Source organism: Sander lucioperca, chromosome 23 (assembly GCF_008315115.2).
Source record: "Sander lucioperca isolate FBNREF2018 chromosome 23, SLUC_FBN_1.2, whole genome shotgun sequence".
NCBI lineage: Eukaryota > Metazoa > Chordata > Actinopteri > Perciformes > Percidae > Sander > Sander lucioperca.
Genome location: NC_050195.1, coordinates 1,777,163 through 1,794,578, shown reverse-complemented (window position 1 = coordinate 1,794,578; position 17,416 = coordinate 1,777,163). Strand labels below are relative to the sequence as shown.

Genomic DNA, 17,416 nt, shown 5'->3' with positions numbered 1-17,416 from the left:
ATACACAAAAATAATGTTTTATATTCTCCTTTAAAAAACAAATACAAATACTTTTTACATTGTTGACCAAAGATTTACTGGACATCATATTTTTTAATGCATTCCTGTAGATGGAAGCTGGTCATGGCACTGACACTATTTTAAAGAGTCACTTGCAAAAACATCTGCACAAAGTTGTAGCACTGCAGATTAAAATACATTTCAATAACAGAAAGGAGAATGACTGTGGCTATAAACAGAGCAGACTGAATAGTGACAATAAGGTGTTTTTACCTCATGAGAAAGGTCTTCTGGACTTTCATCTGCATCCACCCCCACTCTGTAGAAAATGAAAAGAAAGAGATAGAGACAAATCCCAAAGGGATTTTATTCTTCATTACATGTGAAACTGTACCTCTTTTAAAGTCAGTCTAGCACTGCATGTGACTACGAACGAAAGAGAAAGTCAGCGTGGAACCCGGCTCAGTTTGAACAAGACCTTTCAAACTGTTTCATGAAAATCAGCCTTGTCTTCCACACCACACCAAGAAAATGTCAGCTGGGTAAACCTTTGATAAATGACAAACCGCGTTGCAATTATGTTTGATATTCTGCGTGCCTGCCATTATTACCTTGTCAAAGTGTGAACCCTACTTTGCCGCAGGCGCGCTCGAGCGACAGGGCTGAGAGGAGAGGCTGACTGGCTGCTTGCTTGCTCTCAATTGAAACAAAGTGACTCAGCACTGGTCAGTGACAGCCTACTGAGCTGCTTTATTGGGGAACAAGGGCACCATCTCAGTGTGCACATGCATTCCCTGCATCCACACACACACACACACACACACACACACACACACACACTTTTACCCTGAATCTGAAATCAAAAGGTGATTATGACTTTGTAGCATTTTCTTACATTATAATAATTGCATGTCAACCAAAATCCACTAAAGGTAAAGCGTTTCCCACAGAGGTTAGAGAGATGCTGAGAACAAGACAGCTGTCGATGCTAGTTCCTACAGGTCAGCAGTTAAGTCTAATAGCCTAGCATTACTGCTGCAAGGCTCAGGACATTTTGAAATAGCCTACCACTATCACTGTGCTGTGCATGTGTGCGCGTGTGTGTGTGTGAAGTTTGAAGGTGCTGATGCCAAAGCCTTTCACCGAGAGGCTCCTGCAATAAGCAACAACAACAGAGAAGAGATTCTCATCAGAGCATTGGAGCGCTGCGACTAATTTAGGTTGTACAGATTTTTGTCTTGGCTGCCTTCCCTCCACAATCCATCTCCAGTGTTTGTCTTTACTGTTTTTTTATTTTTTTTATTTCTCCCTCTCTAATCAGTATTCTTCTTGTTACCGGTTCTCACATTTCAGTTTAGTCCTATGCTGTGAAACTCTGGAAAACATTCTGAATATTATTGTACTTGGTAATTAATTTGATTTTGCTGTGTCCCATCAAACCATCCATCATTAACCATTTTTGTTTTCCTTTTTCACCATCTGTCCCTGTCTCTTCCTCTATTTACAAATCTGTTCTGTCCACTTTCAAACGTCTCGTCCTCCACTTTCATCCAACTATCTCTCTTTTCAACATCCATTGCACTCTGTCACATCACTCTTAGTCTCTTTATCCCCTCCTACCTCCTCTTAATTTTGTTTCTTTGTCATCTCCTTCTACTGTCTCCCTGCTATTCCCTTAATTTTCTGCCCACAACATGTATTTATTCTTCTTATCAGAACAGTAGAAAGAGGCACAGAGGTTGAAAGTGTGCTGAAATTGCACAGGGAGGAAGGTAAAGGAGGTGCTTGAGATCTGTCTTTATTATGCAACGCTTACATTGGAGCAAGTTGTTTTGGTGCAAAGTGTTATGGGAAAACCTCTTGGATGGGGCAGGCTGTGACAGGCTCAAACGGACTGCACTACTCATGACGCATTTCCTTCAGCTGGTGGAATACATTCTCAGGCGACAGGCTCTGTCACTGAGCTTAGCTGATAGAAAACGGAAAGGGCAGATAAAGTGTGAGGGAAAGAGCCAGAAAAGGAACACAAGCTTAAGGTAGAGAAAAAAAGATCAGGGAGAGGAGAGCAAAACGGAAAAAAAGAGAATGAAGTCCAGTTTCCTGAGCATGATGGTGAGTGAGATAGTCTTCAGTGACATGAGAGTGAAAGAATGAGTTGGTGCTGCCGTGTGTGAGAGGGAGAGATGGTGACTGTGTGAGTGAAAGATCGACTAGGAGACAGGACAAGACAGCCAGAGAGAGACATAGAAAAATACATAAAAGAGAATAGCAAAGTGAGACAGTCCCTCTTAAAAGAGAGGAACAAAGAGATAATAGCGAGGCAGGGGGATGTTTGTGAGAAGGACGACTTCTGTTTTGTGTCTTTGGGAGAATATTTTACTGTCAGTCAGCCTGCTCTCACTGTATCGCGTTTTTAGATCGATGTGACCACCTGTGCCCTGTTACCCTTATCTTCAACACACTGACACTCAATAAAGACGAATCAAGTCCAAACTAATCTAACAACTCTGTGACCGTTAATTCACAGATATACATCTGCCAACGAGTGAAAGTGGACAGCCACAATGGGAGAGGAAATGAAGCGCTAGGGAGGAAAGTCTGTAAACTTTGCATACATGTATATCTACTCCAGGAAATAAGGTCCTAGACAACAGCTGAGGCACGGGTACTTTTGTAATGAGCCTCCACAGGAGAATGTGGGCCTCCCATGACCCAGCTACCTCCCCAAATGAGGTGGAGTTTCCCATTCTGCAGGGAAACCACACCCATGCATTAAAACAAAACAAAAGCCCGGAATAACTCAGACAAGAGTGGCAAGATTGAGTTGTAGCTGCTATCCATCCTACCTATAGTAATCTGCATCCTCCGAAAATAAAATCTATGTTTTTGTCTCTGTTAGCGTGGTCTTTATGTGCTGATAATATCTCCAATCTGCTGAGCTCCACTGTGACTAAAATATCTCTGGACATTTTCCAGGATGACAAAGCGTTTTGCACAGGGCCTTTACCGACGACTCATCCAGGCTTTTTGGGAGTGATGCTATTAATACGAACATGTTGTACGGTTTCTGTGTTTGGGCTTTTTTTTTAAACTGTAAGAGAATGTAGCTGCTTTTTATTTAGTACAAAAAAACAGAGAACTGTCACACCCAAGATGGATGCAGAAAGAACCCCTGCTCACCCATAAACATATCCTTATAATATTTCCACTTTGCCTCAAAGAAAAGAGGAAGAGCAAAATATCTTGGCCTTGAGCAGTGGGTGTGCACACATACATGTGTGCCTGTGTTTCTGTAGCATTGTCATCAGAGACAGTAGTGGGCTGATAAAGGTGTGCTTGCTGTGCTGCAGAAACTGTACACACGGCAGAAACAGCTTCCAGAAACTACTCTACTACTTTGCGCATACATTACAGCTCATTTATAATATATCCTCTTACCTTGGAGGCAGTCTACAGGTAGTAGTTCACTGTGTTTACATGCAGGCAAAACATTTCCTCGTGAGGAGAAAACCTCCTCTGGATGTGATTAGCTGCACTAGTTAATAAACATTTGGATGAATTCAAGTACTCAAGTAGCATTATACTCAGCAGGCAGGGTAAATCAAGTTCTGACACTCCTCCCCTCTGCTGTGCTCACTCTGTGCTATTTCTTCTACTTGCTGCTCCGAGAAAGAGAGAGAGGAGGATGAGAGAGAAATAGACAGGAGAGCACATTGAGAGAGAGACGGGAGACAACGAGAGTCAGAGTCTCTTGACTGTGAGCTTGGACAACAGGAAAGCTGTAAGTCATCCTTCCAGTTTCCTGTTTGCAAATCCCATTTGGTTGTTCTTCTCACCAGGGATTCCATATGCGACAGCGTATACTCCTCCTAACAGAGATCTGAATTTAGAACCAGCATCAACATGGACACCACACACACACACACAGTTGTGGCACTATCTTTGTGGGGACCCGTCATTGACATAATGCATTCCCTAGCCCCTTACCATCACAACTAAATGCCTAAACTTAACACTTACCCTCACCCTAACCTAATTCTATCCCTAATCCTACAACCAAGTCTTAACTCTGAAACAGCCCTTAAAACTTGTGGGGTCCAGCATTTTGGCCCCACAAAGCTGTCGGGACCCCACAAGTATACCGGACTCCCGGTTTTGAGACCCCACGAATATAGTTAAACAAGCCCACACACACACACACACACACACACACACACACACACACACACACACACACACACACACACACACACACAAACACACACACACACACACACACACACACACACACACACACACACACACACACACACACACGGGACAAGTGATGAGTGGTATAACAGTGTAACAAACAACATGGATTTAAATTGTCACATTATATATAGTGTATTGTTATTGTAATAGTTGTTGCCATAGGTGGCAATAAAAGCAACATCTTTTATCAACTCAAACAGAAAACATTTCAGGGACTAAGAAGAATGTGTGCTCTGGCTCAAGTAGCTCTAGCAGTCGTGTAAAAAAAAAAAGAAGAAGGAAAAAAAAAAAAAGAAAAACTGCAGACATCAATGTCTGCAGTGACTCAGACACTGACTGTAAGATTGCATTGTATTGACTGAAGTGATTAGAGTGAGTGATAAGAAAAACCAGCAGTGGAAGGACTTTATAAAAGCTAGGACTGTGCATTAACGCAAAGACATGGCCCTCATCCAAACTGTTGAGATAAATGACTGTAAAGGAACAATCTGTAATGCTTTTATGCTCTTAAGGTTTTAATAATGAAAATAAGCATTTTGTCTTTTTGTTTGATCATATCTGAAGTTATAGGCCTGCTTTACTGCTTTGTTTACAAATGTTACTGATTTAACAAACCTACGAGAGCTTCAGAAAACATTTATAATTGTTTTCTACATTTAGTCTATGTATTAAAAGAGCTGTCAATCAAATTGGGAGTCACTGCAGGTTCCGTCGCTAAGATGACACTGCATTTGTGGTAGTGTATGTAGTAACAAACCACAAAAAAGTCACCCAAAACAAAATCCTCAAGTTGCACTGTAGATGGCGTGAGAAAGTGGAGTAAACGGCACTCACACACAAGTACACACATTAGCTGTGCAGCTCTTAACTTCCACCACCTATGAAACCCTGCCTCCACGACCACTGTCAAGTACTTTAATAGTTAGCTAATAATAATTTCAACTCCAGACAAATAATCATTACTATCCCAGAACCTTGTACTGCGTTTAAATCACATTCTCTTGAAATTATATAAAGTAGTATATGTTGTCATGCATGATGTGTGCTGAGCCCCTACATCTCTCAGTATAATGACTCTGCGGTGGGTGAGCAGATAAAACAAAGAACATTCCAAAATAAGCTTCCATTCCTATCACTGCAGTGTTACAAAAGAACAATCCATATATGGCCAAATCTCTGTGTAACTGCGGTATTTAGGTCAATCTACTGAAACCTAGAGTGAGAGAGTCCCACTCTCTCTGCAGCTTTAACCTAAATTTCACATCACTTGAGCTGGTATAAAAATAAAATTGGCTGAGTAGTGCGTGTGTGTTTGTACATTAGTGTATGTATGCTCTCACATACACATGTATCAGTGATATTAGTCAAGCATCTATCTGTGCATGTTGCACTGGGCTGTGCAAAGCTTTTACATAAAAACACGGTTAATTGTTAAAGAGATGATGTTTTGTTAGATACCCCATCTAACCAGACAAAACTTTCAACATTTTCTGCCATATTGCACACTGATGAATGATCGCCCACTGAACAGATGTCCAAATACCATGTTATCATTTCTGTTGTTTAACCTGAAGCACAGGATAATAATGGCCAGAAATAATTCGGCACATTATGTAATGCCAACTTGAAAATTGCTGCTAGTCATGGCTTGATGCCAACTATTCACAAACCCAGTAACAGTTATTACATTGGCATTTTCACTATGTTGAAGTGCACTTGTGCAATTATACAACTCATAATTTAAATGTATTCAAGTCTTTCAGTAAGGTAAAAGTGATAATCTGGCAGTGTAAAAACACTTAAAGGGATATTTAGCAGATTTTAATCCAGCTCGGTTTTATCTTTGTGTGGGCATTGTGTTTAGATGAACAGTGTTTGGTTTCCCTCGTGGTGCCAGTGCACGGAGCGCAGAGCAGACGAGGTCTGCCGAGATTCGCGTCATCCGGCAGATCTCGCCAGACCTCTGCTGCTCTGCTCAGCTGGGAGCTCCGTGCGCTGTGGCCATGGAGGGAAGAACAAATTCAAATTTTAACCTGAAAAAGTAAAAGTTTAGTTTATCAATTGATTTGTCATGATCAATGATATTTGACAAATAGAAAGGGTGTAAATAAACCAGAATTAGCCATAAATATTTAGTTTTTCATATTCATTCTGAAGAATTGCCCTTTCAGTGCACATGTGTTCAATTATTTATGTGGTAGCAGTATGTTAAAAAACAAAATTGGACATTTTGGAATATATACGCTTTATATAGATCCTCTTATCTTACTCTCGGCAAGAAAGCGATTAAGCATGCTTCCCAAAATGACTAACTTTTTCTTTATTGTTGTTGGTTGATCAAGGTGGTCTCTGATCTAACTACTTCACTATTTAACTATAGCCAGCTACTATATTTAAGGTGTTTTGCATGTAGAAACAGAACAAAACTACAGCCATCAGATAAATGTAGTAGAGAAAAAATGTAATTTCTCATGGCAATGTAGGGAGTAAGAATGAAAAGGAAACAAAAATGAATTACTTATTTTCGGTGATTTGCCACTTGTCTACCTCAGTATTGTACAGTACTTGAGATAAACTAGGTACTAAGTACTTTTCTGCTTTCGTGCACTGAATTGTTTTCCCTTGTATCATGCCATTACTGTATCAGGATCCTACTTTGCTACATATATGAGATTAAAGGTAAAAAACAACAAGAAAAACTGCAATATACTGTAAGATATCTCTGTCTTAGTTTGAGCCTCTCTTACATGGTCTCACTGTGTCAACTGCTGGAGAGAGAGACATCCCTCCACCATGGAAGCTGACAGCCATCAGTGTTTCAAACAGTGTCAGTTTAGCAGGAGGGGAGTCTTTTAGCATTTCAGCCAGCTGGATCCCTGTGGCTAACCAAGGACAGTTGGGAGCAGAGGAGGTTGTGGGAGCCAAAGATATTTTCATCACACAGAATTAATTTCCCTTCTCACAACGTTCACCTGAATGTCTCAGCATGACACAGACAAATGGCCTAATTTTAGCCTAGTGGAGTAAGCGGGATCCAGAGCAAGGCAAGAATTGGCTGTATAACAGTCACTGCAAAAGACATCAGCGCTACTTTGTTTCTCTGATTACTGACAGGAATGGGAGGTGAGTTATTACTTTTGAAAAAAAGAGCTACAACCACCAGCCAAGCAGTTTTGGTGGTGCAGATTTACTGCCCTTAAGGAATAATATTACTTTTGACAAATATATTACTAGGCAGATATATTAACAGCTCACAAGCTCTGCTTCTGAAAATGTTCACTGTTGGCATGTAAATAAAGCCATGCAAAGTGAATGTATAATAGCTATTCAAATGCTTTCTACAGTATATGCATTGCAATAGGAGAAAAATAATACAATATCTACAACAGGGAAATGAAAGCAAATCCACGTTGTATTTGCCTCCATAAATGTCTAGTTTGCCATCAGCAATAACTATTAATGATTGTGTGAAATTGTAAACTGTGCACAAACATGAACAGCTATGCCAAAGTCTCTCAGAGCCACAGTCAGGTCCTCGATGAAATGTTCTAAAACCTCAAGCTGTTTAATGATTGTTAATGACTAGCAAAGTGTTCGACTGAAAATACAATAATAGCCTGTTACATTACTGCTTGCTGGTGTGTGCATGTGCACTGCCAACTGGGAAATCATAATGAAAAGGGTTGTGGTCAGTGAAAACCTCTAAAATCAAGATTGTTGATGAAGCTTTCAATAACTAGAGTTGCACTTGCCTGCAATTCTATTCTAGTTGCCGGATCGTTCATAATTGTGGAACAGAACAAATCTCTGTCTTTATATCGCCTTCCTTCTTCCTTTTTCTCACTCTGCCAAAACCGCCTCAAGGCTATGAGATCAGATGTTTCCTTTAGATAACGCTGGTGAAACTCTCCATGGCGGAATCTGAGGCATGTCTTGATGCTGTGTTTGGCTGTCATTTTTGGACAGTGCCATCTCTTAATAGTATAATAATAGTAATAGTCAAGGGGTGGTATTTGCTGGCCCCGGATAAATATATCAGGAGAATCTCAGAGAAAGGCCTTAGTGGTATATGGGTTAACATGACGAGGCAGTTCCAACAACAGTAGCCCGTTTTGTGTTATATATGGCACTGGGCTAATGGCTTACTGCTTCCTACTGCAAAGCCGACTGGAGGGATTTCCTTGTTTTTTTTTTACAGGAAAATGGCCTGCTTTTTTTTGTACTTCAAGTTGGGCTTAAAAGAGGCAAGTAAATTAAACCTGCACTGGATGGAAACTTGACTAAGAACACTGTGACCACTGTGTACTTTTTTTTCAAGTGGAACTGACACAGGTAAGACGGCAAGATATGATAGGAGTGGTGAGAAGATAAGGAAAATGTATTTCTGTGTGTCTGCTGCCATAGCAGCCAGCTGGTCAGGATGACCATTAGTCAATTCTGCCTGACAAAATTAGATGTGTCAAACCACTGCTTCACACCCCCCGGGCATGGAGCTGGTATACTGTCATGTCTGTAGATCCACACATGCATGTGTTGCAGCTGCATAAGTGGTCTGTAATAGTTGATTTTGGGGTTTGGACATCAACCATTTTTTTCCACCTGCTCACTCATCTGCTGCCTCATCACCCTCTCCCCCTTTCATACGAACACAATCTTCACAATGCTGCTGCAGTGAGGGGATATTGTTCTCTACATGTAGGTGCAGATGAAATTTTGAGGGCGAGTTGTGAATTATTTAAGAGGGAGGATTATGAAAGCAGCTTCTTGGCACGTTGCTAGCGGGTATGAATCAATAGGATCCCTCCCCCCACCACCACCTCTCCCTTTTTTTCTCCCTGAAACCCCAGACCCTCTGAACAGAAGTCCAGACACATGGCCACGGGACACAGCAGACTGGACAGCCAGATGCACCGTGCCAGTGTACGTAAGAGGCTTAATGAAATACAGCACATGAGAAAGCCAGTTAGAAAGAGGATGGGATTGTGTATCTGTGTGTGTCTATGTGTGCGAGAGGGGGAGTCCTGACCCTTAGCTATGTACCAGTTACATAACAGTTGCCTTCAATGAAGATTTGATTCCATGGATTTGATTTGTGCATTGCCAATGCTTGGAGGCTTTCAAGACTGAATAAATGACCATCTTCCAGCACGTTCCAGCACCATCTTCACGCGTTTTACTTAATTGTCTCATAGTGACTTAGTCTACATCCATTTTTCTCTCTGAACCCCCCTCTCTTTCTCTCATTGTGTGCCCATTCTGCTGAACCATTAAATCTGCTTCTCTTTTCTCATCTGTGTATTGGGAGTCCGTGTTTGCCCGACGCTGTTGTTCTCTCGCTGACCAATGATTTCTTGCCTCAAGAACAAGCAGTTGGGACCAAACAAGAACAACCGCAAGGAGCCCAGATTTCACAGCACCGATCAAAGAAAAATGGACGGGTTTCAACCTTGTCATGAACTTAACATTCAGAGCAGAGCGGATCATCATTTACGAGACGGACAGAAATCAAAAAAGGCCCACAAGGATGACACAGTGTTACCTTGACGGGTATCTTGGTTTGCATGTGCCTTAACAATGACAGGGAGTGGAGGAAGTCACCTAACAAAAAGAAATGATAGATCAGTGTCTAAAGAGAGGAATGCATCCTCTTAGCTGTTGACCTTACTGTTTTTTTTTCACAAACAGGGTCTTATTTCTTATTACCAGTGTTGGGAGTAACGCGTTACAAAAGTAACGCAATTACAGTAATGTATTCCTTTTTGCTGTAACGCAGTAATATAACGCATTACTAATTAAATTTCGGTAATATTATACTCGTTACAATCTCAGTAACGCGAGTTACAACGCATTTTAACGCAACATTTAGTGGTGCATTGTTTTTCTAAAGAATTCACCAACACCGCACATTTCTTCACAGGAAAAAAAAAAAGCCGTATTATTTTCCTGTCGCTGTATTCGATGGTTGAGATGACTGCAGAGACAAATACATTTGCGAGATGGATATTATTTTCAGGAGTTATTACGCTGCGTTGAAGTGAGCTGTCCTGTTTCTGTTCCCGTGGTCAGAGCCAGAACCAGAGACGGTACGGACAGCATGTATGTCCCAACAGGTGACGGTACGTCAGCGGCTGACAGATATAAACATGTCGGAATTAATGTTGAGGCTTGCTACACGTAAATATCATTGCATTTTTATCAGCCGTGGAGAGTAACTATGCCTGTAGTGGAATGGCTTCGAATGACGACCAAAAACGCTTGTCTTTTACTGTGACCATTTACTGTTCAATATGTTGCAGTTTTACAAACAAGAAACTGAACAACTTGAGCGCATAGACTGTATATAAGAAGAGCCTGACGGACATGTTGCATCTCAGTAAGCTAGCAAGAGTAGGCTACACAACAGACAACTTCCGTGTAGCCTACTTCAAAATAAAAGCACTTCCTGTGACGGTTCGCAGTAAAACTAAATTACTGTTAAATAAGGTTGTGTAGGCTACCTTTTCACAAATCAGCTGTAAATCAAGTACTGTAAATAATGTTAATAGTGAGTTTTAATCACACTATAATTGAACATTTCCTTTAGAGTGTTTTAACCTAAACAACATGAATTTCTTATTGAAGTGCTATAAACAAACATTTTACAACAATGCCGTACTTTTAATTGAGTATTTTCATTTTCTCCTACTTGCCTATTAGGCTATACATTTTACTTATCTATTTTGTATAGCTTTAGTTACTTTGCATATTTATATTAATTATACAAAATATGAATAATCTATGATGTATTAAAGTGGATAAAGAGGAGACTTTATTGATCCGGTGGTGAAATTCACAAGCTAGCTGCCAAATCAAACTTCCCCTGTTATTTTGGTGAAAGTAACTCAAAAGTAATGCAAAAGTAGTGTAACGCATTACAATTCAGAGACAGTAATATTGTAATATAACTAATTACTCTCAAATGACAGTAACTAGTAATCTATAATGTATTACATTTTGGAAGTAACTTTCCCAACACTGCTTATTACTACGACAAAGTCAAACATGGGCAATGGATACTAGCCATCAGACAGGTTGTAAACAAACCAAACAGGAAGTCAAAATAAACACAAACTTAAACATTATTACAAAAGTTGTTGTGTGTGGATGTCCATCACATTTGGCAGACTAACGTTCTCTTCATTTTTAGCCAGGCTAGTGGCGTCAGATCATATTCATCTTGTGTTTAGTGCTAATTAGCAAATGTTAGCATGCTAACATGCGAAGCCAAGCTGGTAAACATTACCTTCTAAACAACAGCATGTTAGCATCCCGATGTTGGCTTTCAGCTAAAAACACACACAACTTTTAGAGAAGAAATTAACTTTTCCACAACTTTTTTTTAATGTTATGACATTTTATAACCAACATTTTGGTAGAGCACACTTCCAAATAAGCGTTTTGGATAGAATAGCTAAACTTAGAGTCTACAACCTGTCTGACCTTTCGTGTCTCTTCCCCTCTTGTGCTACATTCCAAGGTCTCAGCAAATTAACTTTTTTTTCTTTTCATAATTGGTAAGAAAGAAGGCCAAAACTTTGAGAGAAAAAAAGACAACAGCATTTTCTCTTACGAGAATAAAAATTAACTTGATTCAATGGATTTCTTTTTCATCTTTTCAGGCTGTCTCTCCAATTTTCTGTATCCATCTTTCTTCCCAGTGTTCTTTCTGTAATTCTCCAAGAGGCAGAGGGCTGACATGATAGAGGGCTAAAAATAATGGCTCTACAAATAAGAGGTGCCCATTGAGAGTGATTGAGAGGCCAGGTCGCTAGGCAGCTGGGGATGCTGGGTAAGTTGGATTCATTAGTGCTCTCCGCTTACATAGAGTAGCCCCCACCACTCTCCCACACAAACACACGGCACGGCTTCCTCGTAAACAACAACACACACAACGATGCAGTGTTGGGTGTTGAGTATTTCAAACATACTTTCTATCTCTACCTCCGCCGTTCTCTGCAGTGTTGCAAATTTAGCCCCATCAGTACCATCCATCAACCCTCATTACCACTTTCCCGTTCCCTCGGAGGACTCCATGCAGACAACCTTCTTAAAGCATTGTTCATTCAGCAGCGGAGTGGAAAAATGTGCGTGCACGTGCATTTGTGTGAGAGAGGCACCCTGTGTCCGTTTTATTATTCATACTCATGTGTGGATCGTCTTCCAGCCCACAGACACCTGCCAGAGATGCACAAAGCACATACTGATGTCCTCACTATATATTCTCTTACCTCTCTCCCTCTCTGGTGCTTAAAGGCCGTTTTACAGTCGGCGTAACCAGCTGTAAGAGCTGGCCAGGATCCAGAGGGTGCACACCACTCTATTTTTTGCAGCGGCGCGCGACAAAGCGGAAACAAGAAGCCTGAATGAGCTCAAGAGGATGCCTGGACTCTCAGAGTGACTGCAAGTCTCTCTTGTAAACTTACTGGGTTAAGATGAGTTCTTTTATGGTGAATGAATATGGTTGTTTACCTTTTTCTTCTTCTTCTAGTCCATAGAAATAGCAAAGTTGGTAGCCTTTCCTCATTAGCGCCATCTCTGTTCAGGAGAAGACTGCAACTTGTGTCGCAACCACCATGCGCGAGTATAAACAGTTAAGGCTCTTATACACTAGACGCAGCCCAGCTGGCGCGTACAAATGTTACGTCATGGGATCGCCGTGACTATTTATACCCGCGCTGGTGCTCGCAACACTAGTTACAGTCTTCTCCTGAACAGAGGTGGTGCTAATGAGGAAAGGCTACAGACAACGGCAGAACTGGCAGCAGCATTGTCGTCAATGCTTCGATTTGATTCGATGACCTACTTTGTCGGATCAAGCCTTTCATTCACCATAAAAGAACTCATCTTAACCCAGTAAGTTTACAAGAGAGACTTGCAGTCACTCTGAGAGTCCTGGCATCCGGTTGTCAGCGAACTCGTTCAGGCCTCCCGTTTCCGCTTTGTCGCGCGCCGCTGAAAAAAAAAAAAGAGCCGTGCGCGACCTCTGCTCACGCGCCATAAATCGGGCGCGCCGGCAGGATATTACGTCATTTTGACGTCACGATGGCGCGCGCCACCTTGGATGCGTCTAGTATAATTCACGCTTTACGGCTCTCCCATGACGTCACACTGCTGCTCGACAGGTTGGCTGCGGCGAGAATACCCCACGTTTAACTGAGACTATGTTAAAACAATAAATTCAAAAACACTTCTCAACATACTCCTTTGTATTTCTGTGTATTCCATTTGTTCATGCAAAATTCCCCTCATACACCCACACAAGTAGACACACAAGCAGACACAAGCACAAGCACACACACACACACACACACACACACACACACACACACACACACACACACACTTTTATTGCCCTGATGCTCTTTTTAATGGCTCTCCTCCTCCCTCTTCGTATTGACGTCACATCCATTAGGCTGTGCCTCTGGGCCTTTTTAGTGGAGGCTGGAGCACAGGACTCCAATGTACGAGACCCCCGTCCAGAGTCAATCTCCACCTGATAAACTTGCCGTATTGGCTGATCTGACAGACACGGTTACCACAGCAATCTGTTCAGTCTCTCTGCACACCGCCACAACTATCAATCCACTGTGAGAGGAAACCCATTGAACTGTGTGTCAGAGAGGGAGAGCAGTGTGTTAACAGCAGCGCATGCACTTTGTGAGCTCTCACCTGTTTACTATTGTCTGCCACACACACACACACACACACACACACACACACACACACACACACACACACACACACACACACACACATACACACACACCTAAACTATTAACAAACAGGAGTGTTGATAGTTGAGCTGAGAGAGGACTATATGTATCTGGTGCCACAGAGAGTAACCCTGGCAGGCTAATGTGAAAAGATAACGTTTCACGTCTGATCAGCATCAGAATCATAATTCACTGGCCTCTTCCAGCCTCCATCTCTCTCATTATGTTCCCAACAGCAACATTTTCAATTAGGGTCCTACTTATCCCAGGAACTAGCCTGTTTTCAGACCCTGAATATAGCACTTAAGCCTTACCCTACAATTTGCACTGACTGACTCTTTCCTCCTTCATGAATGTAGAATAAGTGTGAAGTACATACAAGGCAACTTCAGTCTTAGCAAAACAAAGTTAGCTAGACTCAACTGGTGACAATGCTGTGCTGCCTGGCGCAGACAGAAATGGCAAATGTCAGCTTGTGGTCATATCTATTTGGAGCTGAGATCCACTTGCGGACGAGGACGGGCTGTATTTTAATGGCAGAACTTTTTCCCTGACTGAGAGAAGAACCGTCTGAAATGTTAAAATGAAGCTTGGTTCTTCACCGCTCAGGAGACATAATCAATGGTCGGTGCGGCTGGCTCAATCTGCAGGGCTCCACTGTGACTTAGTACTGCACATCAAAACCCTGTTGCCCAACTGAAGCTGAGTTCAATGTAATAAGAAATGAGACTTAACTTTCAGTCAGCAAGGGAGTAGAAATCCCCCAAGGAGGAACGGGGGAAGAAGAAAATTGAGGAAGAGAAGAAGAGAGAGAACTGCAGGTTGTTTTGATAAATAACAGCGACCAAGTGTTCTGGGAACAGTATTATAGCTCCAATCCATCATCGCATCATCGGGCTACATTAAAAATGAATGTGTTTTGTAGAAAAAAATTCAGTGTTCACATCAGATGCATTATGCTTGATAGATCTGACCAACAGTCACCTCACCCCCTTAAAAGATAGAAATGAGGGATCATTTTCCACATTCAAAAAGCTATTGTACAATAAGATTGCTTTGGAAATCCCATTTAAAGAACATGTTAAATTTTTAAAGCAAAAAAGAAAAGCCTCTGTACCCTGTCTATGTTCCAAAGTCATCTCTTGTTGAAGATTGTTTTTTTTTTTATTCACACTTGTCGTATATTTTCTCATTTGCATTTGTTACAAAGCAATCACTTTGACTGGACAGAATAAAGAATATACCAATAAAGGAGAAGTCAGGATTTAAGCTTTCTCTCTCTCGTCTTATTGCCTCATTTTCTTATCAGCAGGGGTAAACCTATGCAGGAGCCATTAATCTTTGGAGTCCTTTGAAGTATCTACCATCCAATCGGGTTGACATCCTTTTATTATGGCCAGTGTGTATTTGCCTGTGTACATGCGGATATGTGGGTGACTTTCCCCTCTCCTTCACTCTGTTATGCCTATATATTAGGAGGGAGGAGGTGTGTATATGCGTGTCTGGCCTTATTCTTGTACTACACAGTCCCTACAATTGGAAAAATGTTATCTCAGCTCAACAGGCAGATGGATGTCAAAAAGAGGAAGCTAGTAAGAGAGAGAGAGAGGGGGGGGGGAGAGAGAGAGAGAGAGAGAGAGAGAGAGAGAGATAAGAGGTCAGTGGTGCTTGAAGGAGAGTGAGTGACATAAAAGATGTGGTTTTCCACCAGTCCATCTGTCTACTCAAAACAAAATGTCAGTCATTAGCCAGGCTCCAGCTGTTCCATCTTAGCCTCCAACATACTACAGCGAGAGAGCAAGGCCTCCTACACTATGACCACCCTAACATATTTTAAAATTACATCTAAAAAAAACTTTGAAGAGGAAATGGCTTCCATTTGCGCTATTTAGTCTTATTGTTCTGTCTTTCCATCACTCCTGCTCCACGGAGTATGCAAATTAACAAGACTACAGAAAGTGTACAGCCATGCTGGCAGCTCCGTGTGGCTGTATTTAGGCACAGCGGTGCTTTTAGCTAAATGCAAAAATCAACATGCTAATGAGCCCATAGTGACAATGCTAACATGCTGATATTAATCAGGTAATACAGACCAGGGTAACCATTAGGGGTGGGGAAAAAAATCGATACAGCATAGTATTGCAATATTTTCCGTGGCAATACTGTATCGATACACAGACGCCAAGTATGGAGCTATTATTATATACAGTATGTGTTGGTCAGTTTGTCTGCTTTACAATCTCATTTTGCAGCAATAAAATTGAAGTGAGATGAACAAATGGAGTGTATCTTTTTAGATAAAACAGATGCTGACAAAGTTTCCTTTTGGGGACATAATTTGAAATTGGGAAAAATTTGAAGTTGTAAAAAAGGTAATAAATTGCAATATATCGCAAAAATATTGCAATATGTTTAAAATCGCAATAATATCGTATAGTGACATAAGTATAGTGATGATATCGTATCGTGAGGCCTCTGGTAATTCGCACCCCTAGTAACCATCTTAGTTTAGACTGTTAGCATGCTAACACTTCTTAATTAAACACCATCCATAGAGCCATGACGCTTAAGTAGCTAAAAACCCACACAGAACACATATCTGCCCTTTTCATGACATTAAGTAAGAATGGACAGCAAAGCTATAAACTGCAGTAGGCTTAGCACAGAGCAGAGACAGTAAGTCCAAAGACCTTGCAACTGCACATCTACAGCTACTACTAATAATAGATAAGAACAAATGCTAAAAGCAAAATAAAACTATTAGTCTGAGCTGGGCTGAGGGAAATGACAATGATATTCAAAGTGAAAGGGCTCGAAGAGGACATGACTGGCCAACGTTCAAAGCCGAGGGGCCCCAGACTGCTCACTGTGACTGGGTGTCAGATCTCCCCAGGGGTGTCCTGCCACCTCTAGCCCTCATCAAAGCCAAGGAGACAGACCGAAACTGAGAACCGGCAGCGTGACATTGTGCGCTCATGTGTGTGTCTGAGTGCTTGTGGTACTGCTTGGGCATTGAGTTACATGTGGAAAAGAAAAGACAGAAACAAACAGAACACTGTGATATGACATAATTTGTTATAATGAATGTTATAATAAACATTATTTCTTTTTAGTTGCTGAGTTGGAAGCAACTGTCAATGTGTGACAAATAAGAAATGTGAGTCTATAATAAGGCTTTATTTTGGGCATATGACTGATTCTCAGATTTGAATTAGACTATTAAAAAGCAGTTTGAAGAGTTTATATTTCAGGAGATTCAGGAAACAGTGTTTCAGTGTCCTAAATTACACTAATACTACAGTACTGTAAAGACTGAAATAGCCTTAAGGAGGAGGATGTATTCTATGTTAAAACTGACCTATCACAAATAGTGGCTGTGAACACAAAAACAAACATTTCCCATGCTGGTG

At 41.2% G+C, this 17,416-nt stretch overlaps 1 protein-coding gene across 2 annotated transcripts in view; it reads right to left on the bottom strand.

Annotated features, from left to right (window-relative positions):
• Positions 1-17,416, bottom strand: part of LOC116053744 (sodium/hydrogen exchanger 9-like) — a 62,253-nt gene that overhangs the window by 7,335 nt on the left and 37,502 nt on the right. For both annotated transcript variants that reach the window (XM_031304889.2, XM_031304891.2), the window contains one exon: positions 274-319. In XM_031304889.2, coding sequence (XP_031160749.1) covers positions 274-319 — 46 coding nt within the window. The remainder of the gene's footprint in view (positions 1-273; positions 320-17,416) is intronic.